We start from the raw sequence: 19,813 nt of genomic DNA on the forward strand, positions 1-19,813 counted from the left end.
CCAGAGCAGGTTCTCAGCCAACAATGGCTAGACAAACAACTCATCATTCAGCACCTTGGAAGCAGCATGCACTGATCAAAGGGGTTACTTTGACCTATTATTTTCTGAATCTCTGGTTTATCCATCTTCTTCTACTAGGGAGTGCCTCACGCACTGAGGGAAGGAACCGGTATTTGGGAGGGTGACCGAGAAGTGTTTTTGAATAACTGGATCATAGAAGGATCTATTGAATCCTACATCTGTTTTTCAGGCACAGACTCTAATCCTAAGGTAAGAGACCCATCGACATGTAATTACAGTCGTCGGTCAGTGCTTTAATACAGATCAACGAAAAGGGATTTTGAAAACAGAGAGGAAGACCTGCTTAGCTGTGCCTGAGCATGTGATAGAGAACACGACCTGTGATTTCTGTCAAGCGAAAGAAAAGGTTTGGTAAAAGCCCTCTGAGCACTGAGTGAGTGACTGGAGGACTCTGCCAGCAATGAGGAACAAACTCCCCCTGAGCTGTACTCACCCTCGGCCACATCGTCGTCCACCGTTAACTTAAGGCTCTTTCCTCTCCGTACCACCCGCACGGTGTGCCACTCATTGTCGTTGAGCTTCTGCCCCGCATACAGGGTCTCAGGTCCTTTGCCTAAGGGTGGTGGTAAGTGGCAAAATTAGAACCATTCTACAAGCGGTGCTCGTGGCATCAGAGTTGCCAAAGCCACACTGGTGCACATGACCTCGTAGCAGGTCAGGGATCACATCCCACCCTCACCCAATACCCACCCAGTTTCATGGACCCAAATGCAAAAGCCTCACACAAACATAAAGGACAGTGGCAAACTTGTGAAAGAGAGAAGGGTCCCCCCTTAGCTCTAAATACAAGGATTTAAGGACCAGCGGCCATAAGTGATCCTTGACAGGAAACAGGAGTCAGCTGTTCTTTTGTTTCCTGAAGTCTTAGATTTCAGATGAATTTCTTGCAGAGACAGAAATTCACCACACATTTTAAAAAATCATTTGGTTATTTAGGCATAGTACACCAGTCTGGCTTTTGGAGAGTATCACCCATTGGATAAGTAAAGAGCTCTGTAATGTATACTCTTAACTTGACATTCCCTAACAGTGACCATATAAATCACAGTAGTCATCGTCATCATCATCACAATAACAACAGCAAGGTCTAAGACCCATTATGAACAATGCTCCTGAAGGGAATGTGAGACCCCCTGAATTATCTCCTTGTTCATCTTACTCCAAAAAAGAGCCAAAGACCTAAAACATGGAATAATATAAGATTCCAAACTGGAATATGTTTAGGTCAAAATAATGATCAGTGCCACCCAATAAAGGAACAAACCGCATTATTTAAAAAGATCAATGCCCAAGATGCCTGAGGTGATGTTCAAGTGCACCCTAGAAAGAATTAGGTAAAATAAGGAATTATGATACTTAGGGGCAAAATCTGGCAAGACAGAGACTGAAGCATTGAACCAATGTGGCTAGTGATGAGGAAAAGAATGTCATGTTTCACTCACCGATGAACTGAGATGTAAATTTCAAAGACAAGAAAGACTGCGTAGAAGTAGAGAACTGAGATCAAGTTTGTTTCCTCTACAAGGATGGCTGAGCCCAGGCAGAAAGAAGTTACTTAAATCTTCTCGGATTAGTCAATCAATATACAAAAATTCCTGGCTCTGGAAGTAACTTTTTAAAAAGATGAAATATTTACCTGACCAATACACCCCTATGTATATTATGCACTTGAAATATTTCAGAAGAGTACACACTTGGCTCCAGCAGGTAGAAGCACAGGGCCAGGTACACAGTAGGTGCTTTAATGAGTTCTCCTTGAATAACTGATGTCTACATAGGTCTTTATTTCTTTGGAAACCATCAAATAAGGTTCTCTCTATATTTTTTTAAGTATATTTTCTTTTTTTTTAAAGATTTTATTTATTTGTCTTTAGAGAGGAAGGGAAGGAGAGAAGGAGAGAAATATCAGTGTATGGTTGCTTCTTGTGAGTCCCCTGCTGGGAACTGGCCTGCAACCCAGGCATGTGGCCTGACTGGGAATCGAACCGTGATCGTGTGGTTCTCAGGCCCGTGCTCAATCCACTGAGCTACACCAGCCAGGCCAGGTTCTATATATTTTTATCTAAGGTCATTATATAAGGTATGGGAGACAAAAATAGGCTTACAGTAGTGAGCACACAAAACACAGTTTATTCTTATACTATTTATTATTGTATTCTTTATACAACTATAAGCCTATTTTTGCCCCACCCCCATATAGCTTTTACTAGTGATTCCCCTGCTCCTCTGTTCCCCAAACTGAAGGTATTACATACTGTGTAGGGAAGAAGATGAAAAAAAAGAATATGCTTGGGTAGAAATATTTTAAACTAGGTAATTTTAAATTGTACCCTTTAATTTTGAGTAATTAGTATTCCTATTAAGTGCAGGTTATAAAAGCTATAATAGCAGTTGAAGTTTCAGGGAATTTTCTTCTTGAGAAATGAACAGATTTTCAAAGTGGAAAGGTTTCTTTTTATTGCAATGTTTTCAGCAGGTGATTTGTACTGACATTTTTCCAGAATGTACCTATATTGGAAGTGCAAGCCAAGTTCACAAGAATCCTGAGAATTCAGAGAAGAAACTTGGGGTGAAACAAGTGTACCCCAAGTGGGGTAATAGTGCTATGAGATCAATGAATCGCACTATTCATTGGAAGAATAATTCTATACCAAGCTGTTTTGTATTCAATCTTAGCTTCTGTTTGGGAGTGTGCCTGATTTTCCTATTATCTAAACTATGTACATGAGAACAGGGTTTTGTTTACATTTCAACAAACTAGGTAGCACTGCCTGCCATCACCTTGAATCCAGGCGTAACAGGCATGTAGCAGTCGCCTTTATGAAAATCAATGTGTGGGCAGTGGGGGAACATGGACCACACCACGTGGGCACTTCGAAGCAAGAACAGATGTTCTCCGAAAAAAACAAATCTGCCTTTGTTGTTTTATGTTTTTATCCTCTTTATTCCACATGCAAATGTTTCAATAAGGTAGAAGAAAGTAAAGAAAGATGTGGAAAATATTGGCTATGGAGGCAGAACTGTTACAAACGCAGGCTCTCCTATAGACGGCCATCTGTTCTGTAGGCAATTTTTGCACATCACTTAATGTTTACGATTGGAGACAAGATGGGAGGGAGGAACACTAACAAACACAGTCCGTTCAGGGTATTGCTGCGTTAGTAGCACAGTAGCCACCAAGGCGTGAAGCAAGCTTCACCCAGAGTGGTAGACTGGAAATGCTGCTGCCATTCTGCAGGTACCTCAGCTCTTTTTGGCATCCTTGAAACGGGCATTGCAGTCAGATTCAAACAAAAGTACTCGACTGCTCATTTGACTGTACAACTTTAGGATCTGAAAAGTAACTGGAACCTCTCATAACCTACTGCCTGGTTACATTACATATTTCCAACCCCAGCATTCTTACTCTAAGAGTAGAAAAGAAAGGTTCATAGCCCTCTCCTTAAAATATCAGGGGAATGAATATTATTCAATATTAATTTTCAAGCAGTAAATACAGAAATATCAGCAAGGAAGGTTCTGGAAAACTTTGGCCTCCCACAGTGGAGAGTCAATGGCATTTATCTTTAGTGGAGTCAAAAGGTCAATTCATTCCACAAGAAGGAAAGTGATGTTTAAACTCAGCTGGAAGCACGGGCAAATAGAGGGGAAGAGCAAATCTGTTATGTAGCCCACACATAAAACTAGGCTGATAAAGTGATGTGTGAGCAGACCCAAGTTGCATGGTGAAACAGGCAAACCATTGGGTTTTAAAGGCAGAAAGATCTAGTCCAGGGAAAGAATTTCCTGGCAGATTCAAGCACAAAGCCAGGGAAGCAGCATCAGTAAAACCAGGAACAAAATATTTCTTCCTTGCAAGTCAAGCATGGTCCAGATAAGGAGAAACAACTTAAGCTGGAATTTCAAAGGGAACTGGTGGGAATTCAAAGCAACAACAACAAAACTCAATGCCATCAATTGTCCTGCGTTGCCCTTTTCCTTTTAGTAGCTCAAAGAAGTATGTTCTGCAATTAGGTGCATATTGAATGCACATAATAGATGCCTGTTCCCTCCTTTTATAGTTTAAGTAGTAAATATTGATCACACACACAAAAAAAACTTTGATTCTTCTTCAGGCTGCTTAGATCCTCAATGTTTGATCTAAACACAGAAAACGAGGAAGGTGTCTGACACCCTGCAGATGAATTTCCCAGGTAATAACACCCATGACTGCAGTCAAGAAGCAAAATCACAGTGGAAGATTTCCAGGATGCGGATGTCTGTAGGAGTGTTGAGTTGTTCATTACTAGAGAGCAAAGGGCCTTTGGGGAATCCTTTGGGGAATGCCAACCAAATGCCCACTATTGATCTAGTCTCCCTGCAAACTCACTTATCACCATCTCTTTTACGTAAGGTCTGTCTCACAGATGATGTCTAGTTCACAGATGAAGAGGGGATAGACGATGAGGCACCCTGTCTTCTGAACCGATCCTACAGTAACCCTATAAAGACCTATTTCCTCAAGAAGTCAGAACTAGTAATAAAATCTAAATGAAAAATTAAGGAAGAAAGCACCCTTAGAGAAAGAAAGCATTGCTGATTGCCTGGAGGAAGAGCACACTCAGACACTAGCAGGTGTTTCCCTGTTTCATCAGAGAGGGGATGGGAGTGTGTGGTGAAAATCTATATTTGAGCACTATTAAAGGTGCACACATTTACAAGGTGGACTTTGGATTTCAATCATTTTAAACCTATTTTTTAGCAGACTGTTCATGTTACATGAATTTGCTATTCCCCCCAGGAGCAATATAACCAGTAAAACTACAAGATACCCCCAATATACATGTTTGTCAATATATTCCAAAGACCTGACCAAAGCAACTAGCCCAGAAGGTTTTGCTCATATACAGGAAGTAGAATCTCCTTCCATATGCCACAAAATGTGGTTTCCAAAAGTGGGGTGTAACATCTGGAAACTTTTTTGCTTGGGATAAGGGGGACAGGAAAGAAGGGGGCAATACCTGTACTACGTGACTTTGCTTTATCTGAACAGTTTTCCATTGATGAAAGGAGAAAGAAGGAACAATGATTTGATTTTCCTTCAAAGTATGTATTTCACACGAATCAAAATTTCTACAATGCATAAAAGAATATGAAATTTTCTCCCTTAGAAAGGTACAGTGATTATATATCTAAATGATATGGTAAATAAATACAGCAAATGTCTGTGATAGGTTTTAAAAAACACCGAAAGTATTTAAAAAGAGAAACTTACCTTCATTTTCACCAGCACCTCAGGTTAGGCTAGCTGAACTGCAATGAACATTTGACTAAGGCTATAGCCCCTTTTATTTGATCATTCTTCTTACCCAAAAAGAAGAGGTTAGGCAAGTAAACGTAGGTATGAAGAGGAAAACGAATGGGAATAGGAAAGAAGCATTTTATCTTCTGTCCAAAATACTTCAGGTTCTGGTTTTCTTTGGGTTGACAACTCAACAGAGAGGTACAGGTATTTTGCTTTATTTTGTAAACATTTTTCCAAAAACATCCATTTTCTTTGAAAACCTTTTAACTAATATTTACTTAAACAACCACTTTGACAAAACATTTCAAAACATCATTTCGTTCTCACTGGAGTTCTCAAGTCTCGAGAACAGCTGTCATACTTCAGACAGTGGATGTGAAACGCACAGGAAGCTTTCTAGAAGCCTCTACTAGGACGCCTCCCACTGAGGCATGTGAGAAAGACAGGTGACCCAGTTACTCAACCTGAGCAAACGCACTCTACTGGGGACCCCACTGAAAACACCACCAATATTTATCGGATTTGAGTAATTAAATGTACCATCTTGACTACCACAAGCAACATGTTCACCTACGGGTGGTCCTTTTCCCTGTGGTTCCCCTCTACTCTGCCCTTCCAGGTGCTACTGAGTGCTGTCCCTAACCTCTGGCAGTGTATCACAGAGAGATCTAGTCACCTTTTTATCAAGTGTCAATGGAGCATTGGCATGGGACCAGGCACCATTCTGGCACAGAAAATGAAGACAAGGTCCCTGCCCGTACTCAGCTTAGTCTAGTTTGAGATGGAAGAAGAAGGGCAATACACCAATTAAAAAACATGAGACAATTTCAGGTAGGCTTGATTTCTACCAAGAAAATACAATAGGGTAACCCAATGAAAACTGATTGATGTGCGGATAGAGGCTTGGCTACTTTACAGAATATTTCAGAAAGGCCATTCAGAGGGGACTTCTCTATTCTCACTCTGAGTATCTGGCTGAATAGACAGCTATTAAGTGAGGTGGTCAGAGGACACTTTTCTGAAGAAGTACATTTGAGAAGGAGCCAAGCATACAAATAACCGAGGCAAGGGGAAGAGCAAGAGCAGAAGCCCAGAATGAGGCTGGCATAGCAGAGGCACAACAAGAAGCCTGCCACCTCTGTAGCCAGGGGAGGGGCTGTGGTAGGAGAGAAGCGTGTGTGTGGGGTGGGGGGCAGGGAGGCAGAGGCCAGATCACAAGAGGCCCTAACAACAGGGTACAGGACCTGAATGCTGTTCTGAATGCAACCGGAAGCCACTGGGTTGTGAGCAAGGGGATTGTATGGTTTAGTTTAAGTTTTAAAATTTATTGTGGTTGTAATGAATGCATTAAACTAAAAAAAAAAAAGACTAATCATGAAAACGAGGGCATGTTCTGGGTCACAAATAAAGGCAGGAAAGTGACTTGGACAAGGGGGTGGCAGCAGAAATGGAAGGGTGAGTGGGGGATGTACAGGGTGCACGAGAGAAGTAGTGCCTGCGTGAGTGTGGTGGGTAGGATGATAATTTGGGTGTAATAGTTTATAGTTTTAATTTGAACATTTCACCTAAATGTCATATGGTGTGCTTGAATGTGATGTTATCATGCTACAGAATTGCATGCTTATGATTTTGTAATACAAAGGGGGGCATTATTGGAGCCAGACCCTGCATTTTAGAGGTGGGGTCAGCAGAACATGAGGTTGGTTGGGGAGGTAGAGTGGGAGTGGGAGCAGGAAGTAGAGGAGTCAGTGGGGATTTTCAGGTTTGGTTTGAGAACCTGGGTGGGTGGAGGCACCCTCAGCTGAGAAGGGAAAGATTCTAGACAAAGTACAACTTTGATCTCATTAGTCAGGGGAGCTGACTCTGTGATTGGAGTCTTTCCTACCTTATAGCAGTCACACTCAGCACTGTCGCTGAGCAGCTTCCTACTGCTGAGAAGTGTGAATCAAAATTCACTGCTTGCATGATTTTCTTAATACAGTGTTAATTTGCACCTTAGGCCACCACTGCCTACTAATGACACAAGGTTTTTGGATTCCTGTTGTCTTTCTCTCTTGTCTTCCTTCCTCCTTCCCTTCCTTCCTACCTCCTGCCCCTTTTTCTTTTTCCCTGCCTGGTTTCAGTTACATGCCCTTGTCTATGCCTTAGGACTGGAACAAGGAGTACCCCTAACATTACAGAGCAAACCCTGGCAGCACAATCAATAGGACCTCCAAATTGTGATCACTGTGTAAAATGAACCCGTTCGTCCCTGCTGGGAGATCAGAGCACCTCAATTTTGAAATGGAATGAATCTGGGACAGATATCTCTCCAAAGGAACAAATGACTCCACAGAAGATGGGAAAGAAGCTTGCCCCCAATTTCCTGCCAAATCTCTACCTTAAGTCATAAATTTACCACATTGCTTAAGAGTGGTGAGCTCAGGAGAATCTCAAGATAATCTCTCTCCATGAAGCCACTTTCCAGGAGATGAGGGCAATTTGCTCAGAGATAGACAGAAAGATGCTTCTGTGAATATTGATTCTACCATTGCATAAAAGGTTTTAAAACATACAAGTCTTTTCCCACCACTGTCATGAGATACTTAGTACCAACTAATTGGTAGCACTAATCTCTGTCTCTGGAGATTTTTAATCTTGTTGTGCCATAGGGTCTTCCTGACTACGTGATCTTCCTGTTCAGTGCTGAAGACTCAGATTTGGAAGCTGACAGAGATTGAGCTAAGGAGATTTTTAACCAGAATATGCACTAAAGCTGGCTCCTCTTAACAAATTTCCAATTTAAGTCTGGTTCCTGGTGAATTGACCCTTTTATAATAAAATGCAGAAGAAAAATGGAAATTATGAATTAAAAGATCTAATTAATGAATCCTAATAATAGCTTGCTTTAAATAGGCATTAAAAGGGGTATTATATATTTTTAATCCGTCTTCTTTCATATATTTTCATAACTCCTCCACCTCCATCCCTTCCTCCTCAGCCTGGAAGTGTGAGCCTCCCCAATAACTCGGCTGTACCTGTATTTCAGAAATTATCGTTCTGCCCCTTGTATTGCAGATATTTTTACAATATTCCTTGTTCCCACTTCTATGGCTTTTGAAGGAGAAGAACAAGGCACTTTGTGATCCCTAACAACTAGGCAGAGGGTCTCAAACCAACAAATTAGAAAAACACACTAGTGAATGAATAAATAGAATTGAATGAATTCAGTAACATATTAGTACATCGGATGAGGGAAAGAGAAGAAATAAAAGGGGAGAGTGGAAAACTGTATTTTATAAATAAAATACATTGGACCAATTTGGGAAGGAATTCTGTGGGGTAATGAATACATATAATTGAACTAATAAGTAATAAATAGAACTGGATAAAAAATCAATGACAATGTATATGTATTGAGGGTGGAGAAAGAAAAGGAGAACAGAAAGGATCTGCACAGTGCAAGTCGACAGAGGAGTGAATGAGAAGCAAACTCCTAATCCAGTTCAGAGCTAAAAGACACCAGGAAGCAGCTATAAATAAAACTAAAGACACTACTCTTAGTTTTAAACATATTTTCCCGAGCCAGAAAATAATATGGCTTTCTGAGAATCTGCTATGAAGACGAAAGGCACATTGATAAGGAGGTGCCAGTTGCCCTACATACGTGATCTCGTTTAGTTTTGTGCTGCGAAGCTGCTACCTCAGCCCAGCTTCACAAACACGGAGGCACAGCAACACTCCACACCTGTCAAGGTCGCACAGCTACGGGACTCAGCGCCCAGTATGTCTGTCTGCAAAACTGCTCCACTGTGTGTTCTCACAGCTCTGTCATGGTGATGCCCCTGGGTTGTCCCCGTCTAGACATCTGAGGAGGAATAGTGTGAGGCCAGGTAAAGACATGGAGGGAATAGGCGAATATCGCTGTACATGAAAGAGAAAATCTCATTGCATGGGCTGGGTGTTGGTAATGAAAAGTATGATCTGATGTTACTTTTTTTTGAACTTTATTTGCAAGACTATGGTCAAGTCCTAACATATATAGGACATACTACTAAAGCCAAAAGAAGGTAAGGGTTTATATTGGAAATCAAAGTGGAAGGTAAATCAGCACCCTCGTCTGCACTTGCAGCAGACACTTTGACACACCGCATCAGACCCTCTCAGCTGACCTCAGACTTCAGCCATGGGGGCAGCAGACAGCTATGTAAGCTCACACAGCCCAGTAGTCCCCACCTAAGCAAGGTCAGCTCTTGGGTCTTCTCTGAAGTCAGGGGTGTCTTTCTTGCCTACATCAAGAGCAAGCAAGAAGTGAGGAAGAGAAGAGGGGGACTATCAAACAATGGAAAGGATGGAGCTCACAGATAATGCCCCAGTATCCTGTCATTTGAGTGGACAATTCTTGGAGGCTTTCATTACAACACCTTCCATCTCCCCCAGGTCCGCATGACTCACGGCGGAAAACTTGATGATGGACACTCACATTGTTGTTCTTGCTTCACTGCTCATTCCTCCTGCTCCTTCACTTTCACTTTTAAGGATCCCTCAAAATAAACCACCTGATCCCAGTCCTTGTCTCAAACTCCGTTCCCAGGGGAACCCAGACCAAAATGACACACAGCACTTGATCATCTCCTCTCTCATAACTCAAATAGTGTAACGTGGGAAAATCAATGACCTATGATGAGATCCAGAAGATTTAGGTGACTTTCCTAAGGTGATAAGGCTATTAAATTATGAAATGAAATCAAGAATCCAGGCTTCCCAATGCCACAGAGAGAGTTACTCCCACTACCTCTAGCTGCTGAACTCCATGATGTCCAGAGAATCCAGAGAACTGTGATCTTCTGTCACCACTAAGAGGCAAACTTAGCATTTATTGCTGTAAATTAACCAACCTCTTGAGGTTGTGAGGAAGTGGCATCATTCTCTGGGGGCAATCACTGGGCTCACCACCATCAGGTCCTATAAGGACCCACAGGGACCATGGAGGGCTTTTAAGAAAGGGGTGTCACCATCATTCTTAAGGAGCTCAGGTCCACAAAATCTGAGATATGGTCTCCACACCCAAAGTCCCTTCAAGTTCCATGTTTCTAAATAATTACCATATCCCAGATCAAGGGCTTTATCTTATGTATAATGATATGGTTTTAACAGTAACCCAGGACAGGACAGGCCTAGCCAGTGTGGATCAGAGGGTTGAGCATCATTCCCTCCACAAAGTGAAGGGTCACCAATTTGATTCTTGGTCGTGGTACATGCCTGGGTTGTGGTCTCAGTCCCCAGCTGGGGTGCACACAGAAGGCAGCCAATCGATGATTCTCTCTCACATTAATGTTTCCCTCCTTCTCTTTCTCCCTCCCTTCCTCTATCTCTAAAGCTAAAAATAAAATGTATTCCAAGACAAAAAGTTCTGTGAAAATGCACTTCTATATAAATCCCCATGTTTGCAACACCTCCTTCCCAAAATAGAAAATACTAAATCTAAAGTAAGAATAGCAACGGAGTGATATTTCAGCCTGTTTCCTTGGAATGACAATTGCAAGGTCTACTGGCTTATGAGATTGATGGCATCATCTGATAACCCACTGTGCACTGAGGCAGCTGACACAGAATGGTCCCCATCACCTGAGTGGACCTCTTACCCTCTTAACATCTGGCTTATGCAACTGGGAGACCCAGAAAGATGGATTAGCAGAATGAGCACCCTATTCTGGTCCTAGTTCCTTAAGCTGATGCTACTTCTCCCTCTTAAAATAATATGTATGTAGGTTTCAAAACATGAGAAATTAAAGCTCTTCATCTCACTAGAAATATCATCTCTTTATGGTACCCACTAAAATAAACCTTGTGAAACAAGCACATAGAGGGAAAAAAATGAAACCAGAGCATCAACAAAAATAGATCAAGTGCATTTTAATGTAAATGTATTTGTCTCCCCTTAAGTAAGACTTAAATGCAACTGGCCCCAATGCATCAAATGAGGCCTTGGTTAAGGCATGTGAAGTGGCTGCCTTGGCAAATAGGAGTAACCTTAATGTGTTGCATTTATCCCTGTGTGCAATGATTTGGGTACCGCAGGGTAGTGAGCTTCAGGTTGCTCACTGCCTTACCCATGCACCCTCAACTCCTGATTTCCTATGGACATCCAGCAGAAGGAAACTGTTGCTACTCAAGAGGTGAAATCACCACCCAATTCCAGCTATATAAAGGAGGGTGAGCTTAACTGGAAAGTTCAGTAACGACCTTAAGGCACCATGGATGTTTCTGGGGATACAAAGATGAAAAGACACACGTAGTATAATCAAAGACTTCGTAGTCTACTGGGAGAGATAAAAAATAAAAACCAATTGTATGGGAAAATGCACACAGAGGGGTACATGGGGTATTCTGCTGGCAGAGTACTTACTCCACCTGAAAATCTGAAACGTTAACCATGCTTTTCTCTTGATATTTCTTCATCAGGACCATACAGATCCCATAAGGCAAAGACCAAGACCCTCATGTCTACAGACTTCCCAGCAGCAAATAGCACTGTGCTTGGCATGCACAGTGGCATCTCAAAGTTGAAGAGTGAATGAATAAACTTCTTTTTCTCATACTTGTATCAGACTCTGGAAGTAATAGCTAATACCTGTATTTTACCTCTCAGACTCCAGTCACAAGACACCATTCTGAGTGTCTTCCATATATTAACTAACTTAATACACCAATCCCGTAGGTTGCTGTGGTGGATTGCCTTATTTTTGAAAATATTCGCTGCCCCTTTCTATCAGCTTTTTCTTTTCTATAAGTCCATCCTTTCTGAAGAATTCTATCTCCTGTCCCTTCACATCAGCATTTTGTGTGGCTTGCTTCATAATCGAAGAATTATGAGCAGAAGCAGCCTGGGGCACTTAGAAGGGTTAGAAAGAGGCGTCACATGGCTCCACTCCATGGCATAAGGCAGAGCTGCAGCCAAACCAAAGGGGACGGCAGTGAGAGTGGAAATGACGATCTGGCCTTTGAAGTCACTAAGACCACATGGAGGCACTTGTCGCTGTTGCGTAACCGAGCCCAGCTGACTGATACATAAGTCCTGTTAATATCCACACTTTACACTTCAGGAAACTGAGGCAGAAGAAATGTTCATTTTCCAAGTCACATAAGTACTAATTGCCGGGGTTTCAATGTGGGCAGTCCGGTTCCATTGGCCAAGGGACGAACCCAGGATGGCTAGGAGATGCAAAGATTAATCCCCACGGTGAAATAGTCTACACGTGCTCTATGGGGAAAAAAATGTAAAGCTGCTAAATCAATGTACACGACAGACATGCCTTTAATTTCTAGGTGCATAAAAAAGGCAAAATAGAAACAGAAAGCAAAATAAAGTGGGAGAAAAGGGAAACAGAAAAATCACAGAGAAAAACAGATTAAGAGGAACCTCAATATTTGTCAGATTGCTCAGAAGTAAATCTCCTAGAAAAATAAGACTCTTAAGAATTTTTATCTTTAAAATGCTGTCAGAACACAGAATATACAAAAGTGTTTAGAAGAATGTATCTTAGAAGCATGAAACTATGGTTTTTTCCCACTTCCATGAAATAAACTCTGTTTCCGATCTGTGTGGGATGACAGGTGGTGCACCCCGCCCGGAGGGATCCATTTATGTGCCTGGAACAGTCCTGTCATTTCAACGCTCAGGTTTCTCAGAGCTGTTACCGGGCAATCTGGGTCAATGGTTCTCACACTTTAAACCTGATGGGAAACATCTGTAAAGATATCAAAACCTGAGACCCCAGGATTCCAGACTTTGTGCCTTTTGCCAACCTGTATTTCTCTCTTTGACTCCACTTCTCTATTTCAATTCTTTTCTGGGCTATCTCCTAGCATCTTTTATTTTCTCAACCCTTTTCCTCCTCCAGTATCTCCCTTAAGGCCGTCACCATTCAGTTAACACGATCCAGGTGTTAAACTGGATGTCACCCTGGATTCTCCCTTCTCTCTCACCGTCTGCTTCCAAACCACAGACAAGCTGGACAATTCTGTCTCCTAGGTGTTGCCAGAGTGTGTTCTCTCCATTAGGTCCCACCTTGCTGCACTGGCTCTGGTCTCCCCCCACTCGCACTTAAGGTATTGCTGTCATTGTGTTCACAGTCTTCCTACCAACTTTTCACACTTGGTCAGAATTATTATGCTTCAACAGAAAGCTCTTCATGTTAGCTCCTATTTAAAATCCCCAAAGGCCACTAAGTGTCTAGGTGCAATGAAAGCATACAAAGACCTGTGGAATCTGGCCCCGCCCCAGCATACAAAGGTGAGGTTTATAACCTCACCTTTCATAACACATATAATACTCCAGTTATTACCAAATAGCACCTGGTTATTTCATCAGTTTAACTATATGCACTCTTAGAATGCAAATCAAATATGGCTACATCGAAGCTTTTCCCACTAATTTCTTTAACTCACTATAACTCTATATTTCTTTCACCTGTAAGTAGAGGACAAGAATAATGCCTCCTTCAGAAGTTTTTGTATTACTCAAGGTAACATGTATAAAACTTTTAATAGTGATGAATTCCCAGTACGTACTAAGGGAACACTACCAATTATAATGAGGTTAAATATCTTTCTTCCTACCATGCACGTGAGTATGAAACCCACACTCAAGGCCCATAAAAAACTGAAATTTCAACAGTATATCATAGCAAATATCCTTAAAACGATGCCATCCCATCCAAAACCAAACTGGAACACGACATCTGCGAGCCAAGTGACGGCTTACATTAAAGCTTCTTTCCTATTTCCCTTTCCTTCTCTCTTTCTCTCTCTGTGTGTCTCTCCTTCTCCCTCTAACTCTCCCTACCCTCTCTCCTCCTCTTCCTCCTTCTCTTCCTCCCCTCCTCCCTCCCTCTCCATATTATTGTTTGAGAAAAAAACAGGGATGAAGGAATACTAAAAGACTGCTCTTTGCAGGCCACTGTTATGGATCAAGCACACTATTTTCTATACCCCACTTAACTCTCTTAATCATAGTTACCAACTAGTGTATAATGTTTGGATTGCTCATTCATTTTTGCAGGGGAAAACTGAGTCTCAGACAGTTTACGCAATAGGAAGGAGGTCAGTTAGGTCGAAAGTGGCGGAAACTAAACAGAAACCCACATCTGTGACTCCAAAAGCAGAGTTTCATTCACACGCCTCCCCTTTTCCATGAGACAAACATTTTTATTGGTCATTACATTAGAATTCTAGATCAGTATCAGTGGCTGGAAAAGTAATATTGCTATATATCCTTTAGAGCTATTTTCATTTTTTTTAATAATATGCCCTTATCACCAACTATGGGAGAAGAGATGATTTTAAAGACATCTTGTCTTTGCTCATTTTTGTTCCATTGAATACATTCCTGGGAATTCTCCATTCCGATACAGATGATAGATTTTTAGGTACCAACCACACTTTAAAAAGTAATTTCATATGTATAATTTAGTGAGCATATTACTCTTTTTTTCTAAGCCTTTTGTGTCTGGCAAGTGGGTACCTGAAACTCTCCAAATCTGAGTTGCTGGTTGGTGCTCGCTGACTGATGGGATGAGGCTCAGCAGGAAGACAGGAAGAGCTAAGAGACAGAGACAGCTTTGCTGGAGGCCCCAGGGAAGACTGGGATAAATCAGTGAGGAGACTGTTGGTGGTGGGTGATAAGCTAGCTGGGGTCTTAAGGAGGGGAACCAGGAGAGCTTTGAAGGGTATATATGTTGGTTCCACACTTGAAGGGAGGAGCTTTGTGGCCCATGACACACTGGGGTGACCCTTCTTGGACCGAGGAACACATTGGCTCCAGAGCCGCAGGTGCTATATTGGATCCTCCCTGCACTGTCTACTCAGACCTCCTTTTTACCTCCAACCAAACATCGGTCCGCTGTGTTCTGTGACCAGGACCCAACCTCACAGCTTTCTCTTTTCTCTGATCTAGACACACACTCTCTCAGGTTTTCTAAGACTCTACATGATGCTTCCTTTCCACACTTCTTTTGTAAAGCACTGAAATAGGACCCTTGTTCATTGAGAGGGTAGCAGGACAGTCCCAGGTATGGCACAGAGACTGTAGGGTGAAGGGCTGCAGGAGACCAATACAGATGACGGAAATGAAATAACTGCTATCCTTTGTATTGGGGCTCAACATTTAATTCGGACATTACTGTGAAGTAATAGCACTGTAATCCTATTTTATAGATGATGAAGGTAAGAAACAGGGACATTAAATCATCGTGGTCAAGGGCAAACAGCTAGTGACTAGAACCAAAGCTGGGTTTATCTGAGTGTCAAGCCCTCGTTCTTACACTAAATTGCCTTCTGCATGAATGATGAACGTGTGAGTGGTGTGTGGGGTCAAGGCTGCTTCTGCGGGAGGAGGAGGGGAGATTAGGGGAAAGCAATCTGGCAGAGGAACCGGCAGTGCTTCTTTGTGCTCACGTTGTACTTGCTCTGGGTAAGTACCCAGAATTGGGGTGAGTACCTGAGGCCGCAGAGAGATCCCAAGATGAAGAAAGTTAAGTCCCGTAGGCTTGAATCATGTTGCTGAGAGAGGGGCCATTTTCATAGTGGGGTATTTGACTGCTCAGTGAAGAGACAGTGACTGGGACCTGCTTGTGACACTTGTGGGAACTCATGTTTCCCAGTTAGATTCCCAATTAGATTCCCTATTAGAGTCACCTCTATATTTCTTCTTGATTTTGAGGTATTGATGGCTGTGAACTCCAGAAGGCCAGAAATGGTGCCTACCTTTTCCAAGTTTAGGTCAAGGCCCAGCCAGGTCATTACTCAACAGACATTTATATAAATGTATATCAATGCAGCTTCGAATAGTGAATTTGAATGTTGAATCAAGCAACATGCTCTAACATGGAAATAGAGAGAAAATGTGGTTATGTGCTTATTACATCTAATTATCCTATCTGAAGCTGCATAGGCCCTGACTGATTCGTAATCCTAGCTACCGTTCATGTAGTGTTGTGATCAGGCCCAGTTCCCTTAGAATCACTGAAAGTGCCAATACACTGCTTGGCACACAGTAGGTGCCCAACAGATTACCATGACCTGTTGTTATTACCCACTTACAAAAATATATTTAGGTGGTTTTTGAAAATCAAGTAATAGGAATAAATGGTACTTTGGGAAAAAAAGTTCAAAGGGAGAAATCAGGAGGGGGGAAAATAGTCCCACAATGGCTGAATTTTAAAATGACAAGTGTAAAAATCCTCTTTACTCTAAGAACAAATATCCACCCAATGGTCACACAACGATGTTTATTTGTTATTAAATGTTTATTAACTCAACAACTCAGCAAATACTGCTTATTTACCACATGCTAGGCTTTGGCTAGTGCCTGGGGATAAAAGGAAAAATATATTAAGATCCCTGGATCAAAGTTATTTAGGGTCTAAAGGAGGAAACAGGTGTGTAAAAATGTAATACACAGTATCCAGTTCTCTAATAGCATTCTGTATACTTTTACTTAGGGACATAGTCAGAGGGAGAAGGTATTTGTGTACATGTATGTTCCTGTGAGTGTCTGTTGATCTGAATTTAGGATTAGGAAGAAAGTGGTATTCAGACGAGACTTCTTAGAGAAAGCAAAGCTTGTGCTCCTTAAAGTATGAGCAGGAATTAATGCTCCAGGTACACCAGAGATGGAAAAACATCCTATACCCTGTGTAGAGTTGAGAGAAGTTGGAAAGTTCTAGGAATGGTGAGCAGTTCCATGGGGTGGGGAAGTGGAGGGAGTTTTTATAAGAGATAGGATAGTCTATAGAGGAAGCTGGGAGTAAATTGTAAGTACCCTGATGCAATAAAATATAGCTTTATATTTCATCTTCTAGACCAGAAAGAGGTCTTGGAATATCTTAAATAGGATGCAATGTANAACATCCTATACCCTGTGTAGAGTTGAGAGAAGTTGGAAAGTTCTAGGAATGGTGAGCAGTTCCATGGGGTAGGGAAGTGGAGGGAGTTTTTATAACAGATAGGATAGTCTATAGAGGAAGCTGGGAGTAAATTGTAAGCACCCTGATGCAATAAAATATAGCTTTATATTTCATCTTCTAGACCAGAAAGAGGTCTTGGAATATCTTAAATAGGATGCAATGTATTTGGTGTATTAAAATCATCTCGCTTTGTTATAGACAACAGTAAACAACAAATGTGATGAATAAAACTGATAGTTTGTGTTAAGTATAGAGAGCAAGTGGATAACCTCTGCGACCTTCAATATAGAGTGAAAATAAATGGAGCCTATGAATTTTGAATGAGGGTAAAAAGTATAGAACAAAGAAGAGAGTTACTTGCCTGCAGACAGGGATGGAAGGACCTGGTAAATCTTAAATATTTATAAAGCTCAGACCATGTCTGATTGGCAGCTGTCATCTCTAAACTGGTCAACCCATTAGTATTACCCATTCTGCTCCCACTCTGGCCCCATCGTTTCTCCGTTCAAGACATTCAGATAAAACGTATACCATACACCTGGCCATTAGGTTAACTGATGAGCTATCACTATGGCAGACCTCTTCTCCCTGTGTCTCTCCACTAGGTAAGTGTATGATGATCCCAGATGCCCCCCACATGCTCTATCCCCTTTCTTAGCCCCAACTCTGGCCTTTGTAACCTCCCCATCAGCAGGGAAGGCTGATAAGACAGAGCAGAGGCAAGATATATGAACGCTGTGGACCTGAGAATTAGCGTAGGGTAGTCTTTCCATCCTGCTTCCCGTTATCCCCAAGTGAGGTCATCTACCTGACCTCTTTCCCTTCGCTGTTTGCTGCTCACTTTAACTTGATTTAATGAACCATATAATTAAACATCATCATTTGGTCTACAAGCCTTTCTCTGTGACCATGACCTCTAGGGCAGCCTGCCTGAGTATGCCTGAAGTGTCAGGTGATTTCCCCCACGCCACGGGGAATGGCATGATCCAATGATCATTTTTAGAAAAATCACTTGAGCCTTCAAGTGCAAAGCCTAGAAGGAGGGTGAAGGTGGAGGCAGACTCCAACTCCTGGCTGCCTTTTTCAGCCAAAGAAATATAGCTCCTAGTTCACAAAGAAAGGGTTGGATAGGAACTAGAAGCTCCAAGCACACACAGGAGAAAAGGTCCTGAGGAAATTCCACAAAGGCCATGCAAAGATGATATGCGGGCAAGGGGAGAAAATCCTAATGTCAAATAAACACAGGCTGAGATTTCTGTACATCCCCCAAGGATCATCCATCCTCCCTGGCACATTGATGGAGTCAGGAGACCGTGCAGAGGTAAGGGCCACCACACATACAGCACAGCGCCACAATCTCTCATGCTGGCCAGCAGGAAGCCCTAGAGAAACTGAAAAACACCCGGCGAACAAAACTACCAAGTGATCATTCAAGTGTCTCACGATGGGGAGTGAGCCAGTAGGTATTTACAGGAACACTGAATTTAGGGGGATATGAGCAAGACTTGGCTTCAAATTTCTGCTCCAAATTTCTGCTTCAAATTTCTGACTAGCTGTTTGACCTTGGATAGACACTCAAAGATCCCTGAGCCTCCGTCTCTCTGAGTTGTAAACTAGCAAAATAACAATCACTTTTCTCAGAGGCTGTGGTGAGAGGTGCACGAGATAAGATAGGAAATGTGTCCCCAGCCACTCCCGTGTCTGCCCTGTCCACGTAGACGAGTGAATAAAAAGCAGCAGCTCATGAGAAAGCTATTCCAGCAGCCTACCTAAATGCAGCAATAATGTGACCACAGTATTCTTATTTCCTCGGGCCCGGGTCCTACCAATGCTAAAAGCACGTCTCTCTAAGCATCCTAAAACTGCTGGTATGTTGCTAAGGAAACTTTCCTAGAGAGAGCAAGGCTGGCTATGGGTCATATGAATTTTAAGCAGATGAGCATTGAAGAAACTCCAGCCAATTCTCCTCTTAAGGGATCATTGTTCAGCCATGAGCTTTGGAATGCCTTAAAAAGCTTACAAATTCTTGCAACAGTCAACTCAACTTAAAGGCCACTGTGTGAAGCCAGGGTCATTTATGAGGCCCTGAGAGATGGAAAATGCCCGAGTGATATCCTCCACTCTAAGGTCTAGCATATCTCATACAACATCCTTCTATTTCTAATTTTCCCTTACATTTCTCTCTTAAAATTGTGGCCATTCAACCTAACTAAAAACATCCTGTTATTGTTACATTTGGAAAAGGAAAAGACGAATGTGGGAGACTAAATTATATGACGTTCAATTCAGAAGGGTAATTTACCCAAACAAGAAAACCCAACAGCCCTATTTCTCTGTTACTCTAAAGGAATATTTTATCAGATGAGCCCCACAATTTCAAAGAGAGACACAATACCTAGGAACAAATCACGTTAAACAGCCAAGGAATCAGCTACACCAAGGGGAGGTAGGCACATACTGTGAACATACTGCCTGAGTAAGGGTAGGGGTCCTGAAGTGT

At 42.0% G+C, this 19,813-nt stretch overlaps 1 protein-coding gene across 1 annotated transcript in view; it reads right to left on the reverse strand.

The window, feature by feature from the left end:
- Positions 1 to 19,813, reverse strand: part of NRXN3 (neurexin 3) — a 1,509,805-nt gene that overhangs the window by 798,461 nt on the left and 691,531 nt on the right. Inside the window, exon 13 of the mRNA XM_037031267.1 lies at positions 515 to 634. Within this exon, the coding sequence (XP_036887162.1) occupies positions 515 to 634 (120 nt within the window). The remainder of the gene's footprint in view (positions 1 to 514; positions 635 to 19,813) is intronic.

The sequence above is a fragment of the Sturnira hondurensis genome, unplaced genomic scaffold (genome assembly GCF_014824575.4).
Source record: "Sturnira hondurensis isolate 20B ecotype Veracruz unplaced genomic scaffold, ASM1482457v3 Scaffold0021143, whole genome shotgun sequence".
Classification (NCBI taxonomy): Eukaryota; Metazoa; Chordata; class Mammalia; order Chiroptera; family Phyllostomidae; genus Sturnira; species Sturnira hondurensis.